Source organism: Heptranchias perlo, chromosome 1, assembly GCF_035084215.1.
Source record: "Heptranchias perlo isolate sHepPer1 chromosome 1, sHepPer1.hap1, whole genome shotgun sequence".
Lineage (NCBI taxonomy): Eukaryota > Metazoa > Chordata > Chondrichthyes > Hexanchiformes > Hexanchidae > Heptranchias > Heptranchias perlo.
The window spans coordinates 65,436,798-65,451,261 of record NC_090325.1 but is presented as its reverse complement, the minus strand read 5'-3'; the positions used below and the strand labels follow the sequence as shown (position 1 = coordinate 65,451,261).

General features: G+C 41.9%; 1 protein-coding gene across 3 annotated transcripts in view; it reads right to left on the bottom strand.

Annotated features, from left to right (window-relative positions):
- Positions 1–14,464, bottom strand: part of LOC137322877 (interleukin-6 receptor subunit beta-like) — a 108,276-nt gene that overhangs the window by 20,496 nt on the left and 73,316 nt on the right. For 2 of the 3 annotated variants that reach the window (XM_067986060.1, XM_067986079.1), the window contains 4 exons: positions 14,013–14,163; positions 13,352–13,434; positions 5,903–6,119; positions 3,237–3,428 (listed from right to left, as the gene is read on the bottom strand). In XM_067986060.1, the coding sequence (XP_067842161.1) occupies positions 3,237–3,428; positions 5,903–6,119; positions 13,352–13,434; positions 14,013–14,163 (643 nt within the window). The remainder of the gene's footprint in view (positions 1–3,236; positions 3,429–5,902; positions 6,120–13,351; positions 13,435–14,012; positions 14,164–14,464) is intronic. The other variant, XM_067986070.1, reaches the window with a different exon arrangement.

Below are 14,464 nucleotides of genomic sequence, written 5' to 3'. Positions count from 1 at the left end.
GTTTATGGAGAGTGGAAGATGGGAGGCTGACTAGGAGAGCATTGGAAAAGTCAAGTCTAGAGGTAACAAAGGCATGGATGAGGGTTTCAGCAGCAGATGAGCTGAGGCAGTGACAGAGATGCGCGATGTTATGGAGGTGGAAGTAGGTGATGCAGCGGATATGTGGTCAGAAGCTCATCACAGGGTCAAATAAGACACCAAGGTTGGGAATGGTCTTGCACAGGATGATGGGCAAAATTAAAGGAAAACCATCCATTAAAACTTGAGTGGCTACATTTAGGAACAAAATTGTTGGTAGGCTTTACAGAGGCTTCTAATATTGTTATTTGCTTCAGCATTTGCAAAGGCTTTGAAAATAGCTAGGAAATCCCAGTGGCTGGCACATATAAATGTGGAGATGGGAACAGAGTTGGTGGCCAAGTCACAGAGTTGTGCAACCCTCCTGTTTAATGGCCTGCAAAGAGGAAGTGGTGCAGGATGAGATGGTAGTGAGATGACTGGCCTTGCTTGCCACTCCAGGGCACCCATTGCAGCATTTCTGACAGGAAGTGGAAGAGATGACTATGTATACAGCTGATAATTATTGCCACTGACAAAGCCCAACCTTTGGTCCATGTTAGCTATGGATGTTTTGGCTCTCTAATAATCCAGAGCCTGTAGTTTTTCCACTGTATTTCCAGGTAAATGGACCTCTTCCTCTGAGTGAGAAGGTACCAGTAGTTGGGCACAGTCTGCCTTTGCTGCAGCCTGGCCTGCCTAACATCCCTCCATTGCTCGTCCCCTTTTTTTCTCCAAAATGCATAGAGAGGGGAATTTTCATTGGGAACCCCATTGTCCCAATATTTTTTAAAAATGACAGGGCCAGAGCATTTGGGACAATGCTTCTCAATGAAATGGAAACATAAAAGAAACAAAAAAAAGAAAAAGGTTTAGATATAGCCTCAAAATATCTTGACAAATCTTACATTAAATGGACTTCAGTAAGTAGCATTAGGAACCCTGGTTGCCCATTTTAACTGGGCAGGAGGATGATTGCAATGGAAGATCAAGCAATGGATCATCAGGGCCTAACATTAATGAAATTAGCTACAAGCTGGTAAGCACCGATACAGAAAACAACCAGAAAATTGGACGGAGAACTATACGGGTAGATATCCAGCATAACAGATCTCTTCCTATTTTTCCATTTGGTCATACCCACTTTAGGCCCATTAATCAGATGCTACAGTGTGCTATTCAAAACTGGACAATTGTGCTTCTCTCCTGCCCCCTTTGAAATTTTTTGCTCATTAAGATATGCGATATCAATTCTGGGGAATGGAATATTTTCCCATGGAATATTAAGCACTTCCAGATTAGATACAGGATGGTTAGATATAGAGTAAAGATCCCTCTAATCTGCCTCACAAGTCTCTGAACAGGAACCCTAGTTAGAATAGAATATACTATTGCACTAGTATATATTTTTCAACACCAGCCATCTTCTGGCTTCTCAGTGAGATTCCATTTCTTTTCCACCATAGGGGCTATTCTGTGCTATGGACACATGCCCAACCTCAATTCGTGAAGGACTCTTACAGCCAGCAGGCAGCGGAGATTTTTATCTCATTGGTCTGAATTGGATCTGAACCCAAGTCTCAGAGGTGAAAAGCCATTGTGCGCCAGTCCCATGGTTATTTCTAATTAGCGCATATTCTGTTGCCATCTTGTGAAAGCTGGTATATAAAGGTCCATTACCCAAAGAAAAGATGAAATGCAGGAAAAATGCATGCTAGAAAGATAATTATTAAAAGTTTCTTGGCAGTGACTATGTTTAAGAGTGATAGGAAAACAGGTTATGCACTATGTGCGACAGAATTATTAAAAGACAAAAAAAAGGAAAATCTCAATGTTATTACAGGCAGCATCTGCAGAAGTAACAAAAACTACTGAAGTGAATTACTTAAATAACGCCAAAAGGTAGGCCTGCTAAGCCAGCAACAGGTGTAATTCTACTCAATATTAATTAAAGTAGTCATGGAAATCCAGTCTAGAAACAACTCATTTATTATTTTCAAAGATGGCGTTATCATTAGTGATACCTGGCTCCCTGTAATTGGAGTTACCTGAGCAGTGGATTCTGAGTTTTCCCTAACTTGTTGACTTCTGGTGCCTGTAACTCGGGATATCTAGGCAACAGCTTTTGCATTTGATTAACTTGCAACCCATTACGCCTGCTGCCCTTTCAGTAGGCCTGTCTTTTGCTGTTATTTAAATATTTATCTTCAGCATTTTTTGTTACTTCTGAAGATCGTGGACAAAAACCCTGGAGAAACAATGTTAATAGCAGTTTATACTGTTACTGCAGAGTTTCTGTCAATCTTCCGCCTAAATTACAGTGGGAGATCATAAGAATCCCCACAGAAATTCCAGGAAAAGATCTTAAAAACTGCTGAAGAGAATCATTTAAATTCTTCAGCCCATCTGCAATAGGGGTAAATTGTCAAATTTACTTTTTATTTTTGCCTTTTCTGTCTTTATAATTTTCTTCTCATAATTCTGTAACATCTAGTACATAATCTTCGCTCTTGAAAACTATTTTAAAAAATCTCTGGAGAAATAAATGTCCTTTCCTATTTCTACTTCTTTCATTGCAACATTGTGATATCAGGATGACTAGCATAGCTATAGTACAATGTGGACATACAGGAAGCGTGTTTAAAGTACGAAATTCCCAATAATGTGTACAAGTTAGTCAGAGTATAATAGATTGCGGTCAGAGGACTGAAGTTGCACAATATTAGTTTTTCAAATAATAAATAGATAGTTAGTTTTTTCAGCTGGTTAACTGTACTACTTAGTGTGAAAATGAGTCCCACAAACCAGGAGTAATGCAGACAAGTTTGATGCCTGGTCTCTGCTGAGTTAGCAGATTGCAGCCAGATTCCCACTCCTAATTGCTATCCAATGGCCTCTGATGGTAAGTGTGCTTATGTGGTCATTGGGTAAGGTCAAGATTGGGCTTGGCTGATGATGGTTTAAGCCCATCCACAAAAATGATCATCTGAGAATGATCTGTGGACCCAACCCTAGTATGAGTCAGCGTCTTTAGGGAAGAAGAAATTGAGGGAAGGGAATAGCTTTCCTTCTCCTTTAAACCCTCAGTGCATTTAGTGCAGTCTGGAGTGACCATTTTACAATTATCTTATACTAGCATCCATACAGTATTTCTTTAATGTTACATAATGAATATTTACCCAGTAAGTAAGCCATCTCAGAAGTGTTGTGCTCATGTTGCCAGTGTAATGGCCCAGCACATGGGTTTGATTCCAAAAACAAACACCATTCAATGACATATCCGTTATCAGGTGGTCTTGGAGCCTTCCACTGTGTGAGCAGTTGGTTATTCTGTGGTATAATTCTAACATACTGAACAGCTGGAAGATCTTCTTTAAAAAAGAGATGAAGAGGCATCAGTGTACATTGTAGCATGAAATGCTATAGAACTGTAGTAATCCACCCATTAAGGTTAGGAAGCAGGAATAATCTGTTGTCCCTTTACCTTTTATTCAGTCTCTACTGCCACATACTATCTATGGAAAGCAATCAATCAAGCAACCTACTTCCAGGTCTGCTAATGTCACTCTGAAACCAGTTGCTAAGAGGTGCCTAACAATAGTGGTACCATAGAAGTTCATAGCACAAAAGGAGACCATTTGACCTTATGATGGATAAATTGGGCCATGTAGCGCCCGTTGTGTAGCCGCTACATGGACTCCTAAGCCCCGAAAATGGCATCCGAGATGCGCACAGATTCACTTCACCATTGACTTCTACCACTTCCTGCAGCCACAATGCACCTCCCCTTTACGAGGTGCAGGCTGCCTTTAAGTAGTGCTAGCCACTCCCGATATCGGGTCCCCCTGCTGGTGCATGCAGCAACTCAACAGCGCAGGTAGCGCTGGCTGCACGCAGCAATCACTGAAATCACGAATGTTACGTGCTGCCTGCACGGGTTAATTGCGCACCGCGTTCCCAGGGCCCGTTTTTGGTGGTTAACCGATTTAACCCCCATTGTGTCTCTGCTGGCTCTTTGCTAGAGCAATCTAAATCTAATCCCACTGATCCACTCTGTCCCCTGGCCTTGTGTCTTCTCCTGCTTCAAGTCTTTATCCAATTTTGCCTTAAAAGATGCAATGGTCTCTGCCTTAACCACTGCCTGTGGTGAAGCATTCCATGTCCCAACAATCCTGTGTGAAGGAAATTTCTCCTAACCTCCCTCCTCACACTTAGTGATAATTTTAAATTGATAACCCATCATCACTGACTCCCCAACCAGAGGCAATAATCTTTCCCTATTCATTCTATCAAAACTCTTCATAATTTTAAAAACCTCTATTAAATCTCCTCTTCATTTTCTCTGCTCCAGTGGAAATGGTCCCAGTATCTCAAGTCTCTCCTCATAACTTTAGTTTCCCATCCCTGGCATTATCCTGGAAAAAAGAATACTGTGCGCTCTATATGGCTTCTATAATGGAATGCCCAAAGCTGCACACAGTAATCCAACTGTGGCCTAAGCAATGTTAATTACTTCTTTACTTTTGTACCCCAATTTATAAAACCCCAAATTCTACTGGACTTTTCTATGGCTTGATCGACCTGCGTGCACACTTTGAGAATCATTCAGTTGAATCCCTAGGTCTCATCCACACCTTTTAGTGTCTTTCCACTAAGTATATACTTCTGTTCCTCATTCCTTTTCCCAAAGTGTATTCCCTCACACTTATGCACATAAAATTGCATCTGCCACCTGTCTGCCCATTCTACTAACATGGCTCTGTCTTTCTGAAGTCCTTCACAGTCCTCCTCACTGTTTGCCAAACCTCCTACTTTTGTGTCATCAACAAATTTCAAGATTGTGTTCCTTACGCCCACATTCAAAATCATCTATATATACCAAATTACTCCCTCCACATTTCCTGCTATTTCCATGGGGAACACCCGTACTCCGCTTAATAGCTCTCACTAGGGACATGGCTGGGATCAGGAACTCCGTATGCAGCTGACTGTGACCTGGGCATGGATCCACATCTTATCATTTCATGAGGTTGCAAAACATTGTGCAAACATGCTGCCCATGGAATAGCCAGGTTAGTTTATATGTATATGAACAGCAGATTTCTTGTAGCAAGAAGTTTGCCTCACACCTCATCTGGTGGTTATAACCACAACCCAATTAGAATAGTATGTCTCTTGTTAATTGGTCAAACAATTCAAAGTTGCTGAACCAGCAAATGGTCTTAGTCTGAAAACAAGTTCTGAAAACAATTCATGCCTGACAGTGTTGGATTTCAACAATCAATATTTTCACACGAGTAGCATTCCTACACCGAACAGGCTGAAGAAGAATGATCAAACTAGTGGCAGAAAACGTTTTCACTCGATAGTAAGCAGACTGTGTGATTAGGATATGGTTGAATATTATGTAGAGATTGGGTGACATACCACAACATGAAACTAGGAAACCTGGGTTCAAATCTCACCTTGTCTGGCATCAGCACCCAATTTTTTTGCCTAGTGAAATACCAGCGGCAGTATAGTGCAAGGATGAGGTACCTCAAAGTGAGAGGAAGCAGATGTTATTTTGGGTTTCTACCTCATGCCATAGTTCACAGAACTGACCGGCCACAGAAAAGCATTGACGGATGCTTTGAAAAGTGCATAGTTGACCATCCTTTCTTTACCAAAGTCTTGAGCCTACAGACTATAAGGGATAGAAAAGTGGGGCATGGGGAGCGCTCCTTTGGAGTTACACAACAAAATGGTTAATTATAATATTTCTGATATTAGTACTTCCTTTTGTGGCTCTTAGTAAAAGTTTTCAGTTACATAATTATCATGTGTTAGAGACAGTGAGACGTACCTGTCTGGTTGACTGCTGGAACTATCAAGGTTGCTTTAGGGGAGTCACCAGCTGAGTTATAAGCAACTACAGTTATAACGTATGCTTCATGGGTCAGGGACAAAGAATAATTCAAGGACGTTGTCTTATGCTGTTGCATCACTGACTGGTCCCTTCTTTTCTCACACCGTACTCTGTATCCTAAGATGATTCCATTTGCTTTGGACCTGTTTAATGCCTGCATCAAAAATAACAAGTCATTCTGAAAACAATTTTATTTCCAGTCATTTTCCATGGTTAAGATTATAGATTTACCATAAAGCTGTGTCTTCACGTCACTGTTACTATTATTAAATTCCAGATTTTCAGGGTGAAAATAACTGAAAATATTACTTCATCCTCTTTCTTGTCTTTCAGGGCCCACAAACTCTGATTCATTTTTCACTTCCTGCATACTTCTATGCTTACGCAGTTTGGGGAAAAAACATGCGGGAAAAGTACAATGTCTGGATCCAGAGTTTGCAATAGTTATACACAGGACTAACTGGAAGCTCAACTTTAAATAGATGCCTATTAAAATGTAAAAATTGCTAACTTAATTAACCTTTCTCATTCGAGCTACAACTAGTTCAACTTTAGCCCTCCAAGAAGTGATTTCTTCAGCCTAGTCTGTTACTCAGTGGGTAGAAAACCTTTAAACCCTTTAAAATAATAAACTTGGCAAAATACCCAGATTATCACTTATGATCATCATGGATTGAAAACTGGAATCCAAGGGTTTAATGTACTGATGTAATGGATTGAGGACACATATGGACTATGTATACAGAATAACAACAAACAGGGGGGAAAAAATCTGCAGTCTTATTTCTTTAACAAAAACAGTGAATGGAGAAGCACAACTGGAGTCTGAGGATACAACTCATTGCCACACCAAACTGAAGAAATCTAACTAGTGAATCCAGCTGTCACAGCAGCAGGAAGACCAACTTCTGTTTTTTACACTCGGTTTGTGACTAACATGTTTTCAGTACGACCCAAACATTGGCCCAGACTTTGCTGTAGCCAGTCATCGAACAGTGCCTGCTGTTAGTTAGACTTGTCCTTGCCAGTTTAATCTCCGTGATATTTTGCACCGCAAATAGGGATGCCAACTCTGGCTGGAGATATTCCTGGAGGTTTGATCACATGACTTCTACAAATGTTATTGTATTTAACTTTTAAAGGTTGGGTTCCCTGTAGTTGACTATTTTTGCTCATGGTTTCGCGCCAGCAGTTATTGTGCAACAAGTTCCAAGAACCAGGAGGCCTCCAGCGAGCAGGCGAAGAGGGGAAACCGAGGGTGGGAAAGAGGGGAAACCGAGGGTGGGGAAGAGGCGAAACCAAGGGTGGGGAAGAGGAGACCCCCCCCTTCAGAGACCCCCCCATTTCAGATCACCCCTGATTGCTGAAACCCCCGGATTGCCAAAACTCCTCGATTCACAACTCTTCAGCCTCCGCCCAACAGCGCTCCACGCAGTCACATCTATGTGGGTGACACCAACAAGCCGGAGGCTTCTCCAACAGCAGCCGGTGATGTCATGGAGCGGGGGGACGCACTCTGGCAGGAAATTTAAATTGCTGAATCTCCCGGGTTGCAGGAGGCAGTGCTCTGGAGAGCAATCCCCGATTCCAGGAAACTCTCGGTCATTCCGGGAGGGTTGAGAACCCTAGCCACAAGTTGCTGGAAGTGCGAGATGGAAATGATGCGGCAGCTTCTACACGGCATCTGGGATCTGAGTGAACAGGGCAAGCAACTGTGTATCCCCTTGACCAATCAGATTGAAGGATTGTGAAATTAATAGCACAAGGACTGAGAAGGAAGTGTAAGTTAGAATGGGTGAATTCAATGTCAAATCAGGTACAGGAAGAGAAATAGAGAGAGGGAAAGAAAGATTGGATTGAGAGAGAGAGAGAGAAAAGAGACGGAAAGAAAGAGTAAAAAACAAATTTTAATTTTAATGTTTAAAAAATCTCCAACAACGATTAAAACCTGAAGGAATGAGACTCCACACTTGTAATGGTTAATTTTCAGTGCCAGAGAGGTTGACTGGCAGTAAGTAGCACTTATCACGTCATTAAAAGGGTACTTAGACATGAAAGGACTTGACTTAACTTTCTGTGGCAAGTTTAGTTCGTATCTACCATGCAAATACAGGAACTTCACGCTGTTCAATGCATTTCAATGGGGAGCCAGACAGCGAGATCCCATTTTCATGAAGCTAACAGCACCAGGAACAGTAACTTTTGGATTTCTGCATTTAACGTCACACCTGCCCTCACCTGAAGTTTGTGCGCCATTAGCCTCATCGTTATTTTGACAGCAAATTCTGGGCCATTTATAAATGAAATTAAAGATTTTTATAAAGTTACAAAATCATACTCTAAAGAACTTTAAATAGTTGCAATAGTAGCATCATAAGAACATAGGAATAGGAGTAGGCCATACGGCCCCTCAAGCCTTCTGCGCCATTCAATAAGATCACAGCTGATCTTCTACTTCAACTCAACTTTCCCGCCCTATCCCCATATCCCTTGATTCCCTTAGTGTCCAAAAATCTGTCAATCTCAGTCTTGAATATACTCAACGACTGAACATCCACAGCCCTCCGGGGTAGAGAATTCCAAAGATTCACAACCCTCTAAGTGAAGAAATTTTTCCTCATCTCAGTCCTAAATGGCTGACCCCTTATCTTGGGACTATGACCCCTAAACTCCAGAGAATATACGCCCATTTTACTCAATCTCTCATCATAGGGCAACCATCTCATCCCATCTCATCCCAGGAATCAATCTAGTGAACCTTTGTTGCACCCCATCTAAGGCAAGTACATCCTTCCTTATTTAAGGAAACCAAAACTGTACACAGTACTCCAGGTATGGTCTCACCAGAGCCCTATATAATTTCAGCAAGACCTCCTTACTCTTATACTCCAACTCCCTTGCAATAAAGGTAAACATATCATTTGCCTTCCTAATTGCTTGCTGTACCTGCATGTTGACTTTTTGTGATTCCTGTTCAAGGACACCCAAATCCCTCTGAATACCTTGATTTCTTAGTCTCTCACCTTTTAAAAAATATTCTGCTTTTCTATTCTTCCTACCAAAGTGGATAATTTCACATTTCCCCACATTATACTCCATCTGCCACCTTCTTGCCCATTCACTTAATCTGTCTATATCCCTTTGGGTCCTCCTCACAGCATCATGCTGCAAAGTAATAAAATTCTTTAAAAAAATAAAGAAAACACTGACTTGGTCATCCAAACCAAAATCAGAACCAGGTTAGTCATCTCTGTGGGTTATTAGTCAAGGAAATGAATGACATTTGTGACTAAGAGAATATTATTTTGCTACCTTAGCTTTTGCAGTCAAAGCCATTTTGCCATTGTCTTCGGTCCCCGCTACAAACTCTGTTCCCTAGCATCCAACTCCATCCCTCTCCCTGGACACTATCTGAGGCTGAACCAGACTGTTCGCATCCTTGGCGTCCTATTTGACCTTGAGCTGAGCTTCTGGCCCCATATCTTCTCCATCACCAAAACTGTCTATTTCCACCTTGGTAATACCACTCGTCGCAGCCCCTGCCTCGGCCCATCAGCTGTTGAAACCCTTATCCATGCCTTTGTTACCTCTAGACTCGACTATTCCAATGCTGTCTTGGCCAGCCTCCCACCTCCCACCCTCCATAAACTTCAGCTCATCCAAAACTCTGCTGCCCTTATCCTAACTCATACCAAGTTCTGTTTACCCATCAACCCTGTGCTCGCTGATCTACATTGGCTCCTGGTCCGGCAACACCTCGAATTTAAAATTCTCATCCTTGATTGAATTTTTTGATGAGGTAATAGAGAGGGTTGATGAGGGAAATGCGGTTAATGTTGTGTATATGGACTTTCAAAAGGCATTTGATAAAGTGCCACATAATAGGCTTGTCAGCAAAATTGAAGCCCATGGAATAAAAGGAGCAGTGGCAGCATGGATACGAAATTGGTTAAGTGATAGGAAACAGAGAGTAGTGGAGAACAGCTGTTGTTCGGACTGGAGGATGGTATACAGTGGTGTTCCTCAAGGGTCGGTACTAGGACCACTGCTTTTTTTGATATATATTAATGACTTGGACTTGGGAGTACAGGGCACAATTTCAAAATTTGCAAATGACACAAAACTTTGAAGTGCAGTAAACAGTGAGGAAAATAGTAATAAACTTCAAGAGGACATAGACAGGCTGTGGAATGGGCAGACACATGGCAGATGAAATTTAACGCAGAGAAGTGCGAAGTGGTACATTTTGGCAGGAAGAACGAGGAAAGGCAATATAAACTAAATGGTGCAATTCTAAAAGGGGTACAGGAACAGAGAGATCTGGGGGTGTAAATGCACAAATCCTTGAAGCTGGCAGGACAGGTTGAGAAAGCGGTTAAAAAAGCATACGGGATCCTGGGCTTTATAAATAGAGGCATAGAGCACAAAAGCAAGGAAGTTATGATGAACCTTTATAAAACACTGGTTCGACCACAACTGGAGTATTGTGTCCAATTCTGGGCACCTCAATTTAGGAAGGATGTGAAGGCCTTAGAGAGGGTGCAGAAAAGTCTTACTAGAATGGTTCCAGGGATGAGGGACTTCAGTTACATGTACAGACTGGAGAAGCTGGGGTTGTTCTCCGTACAGCAGAGAAGGTTGATAGAAGTGTTCAAAATCATGAAGGGTTTAGATAAAGTAAATAAAGAGAAATTGTTCCCATTGGTGGAACATTTGAGAACCAGAGGACACAGATTTAAGATGATTGGCAAAAGAACCAAAGACAACATGAGGAGTAGTTATGATCTAGAATGCGCCGTCTGAAAAGGTGGTGGAAGCAGATTCAATTGTGGCTTTCAAAAAGTAATTTGATAAATACTTGAAGAGAAAAAAATTTGCAGATCTACGGAGAAAGAGCAGGGGATTGGGACTAACTGGATTGCTCTTACAAAGAGCCGGCATTGGCTCAATGGGCCAAATGGCCTCCTTCTGTGCTGTAACCATTTTATAATTCTATGTTTGTGCTCAAATCCCTCCATGGCTGCGCACCTTCCTGTAACCTCCTCCAGCCCTGCAACTCTCCGAGATCTATGTGCTTCTCCAATTCTGGCTTCTTGCACATCCCCGATTTCCATCGCCCCACTATTGGATGTGCTTTCAGCTGCCTAGGCCTAAGCTCTGGAATTCCCACCCAAAACCTTTCTGCCTCACTGCCTCTCTCTCCTTCTTTGAGACGCTCCTTAAAACCTACCTCTTTGCCTGTCCTAATATCTCTTTATGTGACTCAGTGTGAAATTTTGTTTGATTTCGCACCCTTGACACGCCTTGGGATGTTTTACTACATTTAAGGCACTATATAAATGTAAGTTGTTGTTGTTTATAAACAGTACTGAAACCTTCTCTTAGTAATGTGCCGTTGTTCTACATATCAAGGATTAATTAAAAAAAACAAGAAAAAAACAGAAAATGCTGGAAACACTCAACAAGTCAGGTGCAGCATCTGTGGAGAGAAGTGACAAGGTAATGTTTCAGGCATAGGCCTTCAGCAGAACTAGGGGATATTACAGATGAACAGCTTTTAAAAAGGAACAGATTGAGGGAAAGGAAGAAACACATGTACAAGAAAAGAAAATGAGCTGTGAGGTGATTAGAGAGAGAAGAGGAGATGATTAAATGACAGAAGTGATAACAGCATAAGACAAAAGGAGGCATGGTGAGAGAAATTAGAGAAATAAAAGACATATTTTTTTTTTTATTCGTTCACGGGATGTGGGCGTCGCTGGCGAGGCCAGCATTTATTGCCCATCCCTAATTGCCCTCGAGAAGGTGGTGGTGAGCCGCCTTCTTAACTGAGTGGCTTGCTAGGCCATTTGAGAGGGCAATTAAGAATCAACCACATTGCTGTGGGTCTGGAGTCACATATAGGCCAGACCGGGGTACGGATGGCAGGTTTCCTTCCCTGAAGGACATTAGTGAACCAGATGGGTTTTTACGACAATCCGGTAGTTTCATGGCCATCATTACTGATACTAGTATTTTTAATTCCAGATTTTATACAAGACCCAGAGAATGTTTGCTAAATTGGAGAGGAAGAGCATGAAAACCTGGCAAAAAGAAGCAGGCTCCAATGGTCCAGGAGCCTAGTGGAAGGAAAAGGTAGGTCGATACCAGGGGGGTTGCAGACCACCTCACTGGTGGTGTACCGATGGTGAATCCCCATCCCAAGCGCTAAGCTGCTCCCTCCCCCGTCCATGGAAACGCTGGTACAGTCATCCTACTTTACCAGTATCTACTGTCAGAGAGAAAATGGGAGCTATGGTTAAGGTCTGGAGTTGTTAAAGTCAACATTAAGGCCAGACAGCTGAAAAGTGCCTAGTATAAAGATAAGGTACGGTTCCTGGAGCTTACATTGAGCTTCACTAGAACAGTGTAGGAGGCCAAGGAAAGAGAGGTCAGTGTGGGAGTGGGATAGAGAATTGAAGTGGTAAACAACAGGGAACTCAGGGTCATGCTTGCATACAGAATGGATGGGTTCAAAAAACAGTCACCAAAATCTATGTTTGATCTCCCCGTGTAGAGGAGACTGGATACAGTATACTAGGTTGGAAGAAGTACAAGTAAATCGCTGCCTCAACCGGAAGGGGTGTTTGGGGCCCTGGACGGTGGTACAGGAGGGGATGAAAGGGCAGGTGTTGCATCTATTGTGCTCACATAGGAGGTGCCAGAGGAAGGAGAGCAGGTGTTATGGGTGATGGAAGACTGGACTAGGGTGCCACGGATGAAACGGTCCCTTTGGATGCTGAATGGGGAGGGGAGAGGAAGATGTATTTGGTGATGGGGTCGTATCAGAGGTGGCGGAAATGGCAGAGGACAATCTGATGTATGTGGAGACTGGTGGGGTGGAAGGTCAGGACAAGGGAGACCCTATCACGGTTCTGGAAGAGGGGGGAGAGGGTGTGGGCTGAAGTATAGGAAATGGGACGGACTTGATCAAGGACCCTATCTACCATGGTAGAGAGGAGTCCTTGGCTGAGGAAAAAGGACGACATTTCAGAAGCTCTAGTATGCAATGTGACATCGTCAGAGCAGATGCGATGGAGACAGATAAAGAGAGAAGGGGATGGAGTCCTTACAGGAAGTGGGGTGGGAAAAAGTATAATCTAGATAGTTGTGGGAATCAGTGCACTTGTAATAGATGTCAGTGGACAGCCTATCCCCAGAGATGGAGATATAGAAGTCCAGGAAGGGAAGGGAAGAGTCAGAGATGGATCATGTAAAGGTACAGTAGGGCTGGAAATTTGAAGCAAAATTAATGAAATTCTCCACGGGTTAATGTCCATTTGTTATCTAAATTCCTCTTTTACTTTTGACAATCAATTGGCCATTTTTAAACTGGAAACAAGTTACCTTCCATAGAAGATGCACTTCTCTATTCCCCTGATAATCAGGATATTTAATCTGTCTCCAAAGGTCTGGTCCTGTTAATGGTTCTGGAAATAAAGAGAGGGAGAGAAAAATAAACAAAGAAGAACTCTATTAAACTTTATTCTGATCAATCCACTTATTCCATGTTTTGCTTTAATACAGAAATGCAACAAGTCATTCTTTTCATCTCAGACATTCATTTTTGGATAGTTATTGAGAAATTACATTCACTCACCTTTTTTCTTTGATGTTTACCAAGATTCTTTTCCACTTTTGTTAACAATCAATCATACATTGATGCCATCTCAAATGTAAAATTGAAGCCTTAAGTTTAATATGCACACTGCTAAAGTGGGTGGGTTGTAGAAGAAAGAGAATTGTGGAATGGTTTAGAACAAAGAAAAAGAAATATTTTTGTAACAATTCAAGACGATGTACACAAAAGGAGGGTAAGTGTCAGAGAATAGCAAAGTCAGATGGGAAAATATGTTTATAGCAGTGGAAAGCTTGATTGGCCGGTGTTTGGTTGTTGGGCTCATTGACAACAAACAACAATCCTGTTCCCATGCTTTGTTTGAAAATTTTAGTTTCAAATCCTGAAGTCCCTATTACGATGTATATTTGTCAAAATCTTAATACATACTGGCTTCAGAAGTTAATCCAGTTTCCTTTGAACTCCAGTCACTCCAATAGATCTGCTGTTCACCAATGCATCGCACAGCAACTGTATAGTTGGTGAAGGGTTTGAGATTCGTAAGCACAAATGAAGTATTGATAATTTCTTCTTCTGTTACCTAAGAAAATGTAATTGCTGCATATCATTTACTATACATTATTCAACCAACTGTGTCAAAGCAAGCGAAATGTCATATCAATAAGAATAACTTCTCTGAAAATATATGTGGACCTAGTGTTCAGTGTGTCTGGTTATTGGATATTTGTATTAAATAATTCTGAAGTGCTAACCGCCTTGCCTGAGCCTCCGGAGGATATATTGCACATTATTATTAAGGTAACTGTCAAGATATAACACAACAATCCCCTATTGAATGCATGAGCCTACAAACTAGGCTCACACATTGTCAGAGGTGCCAT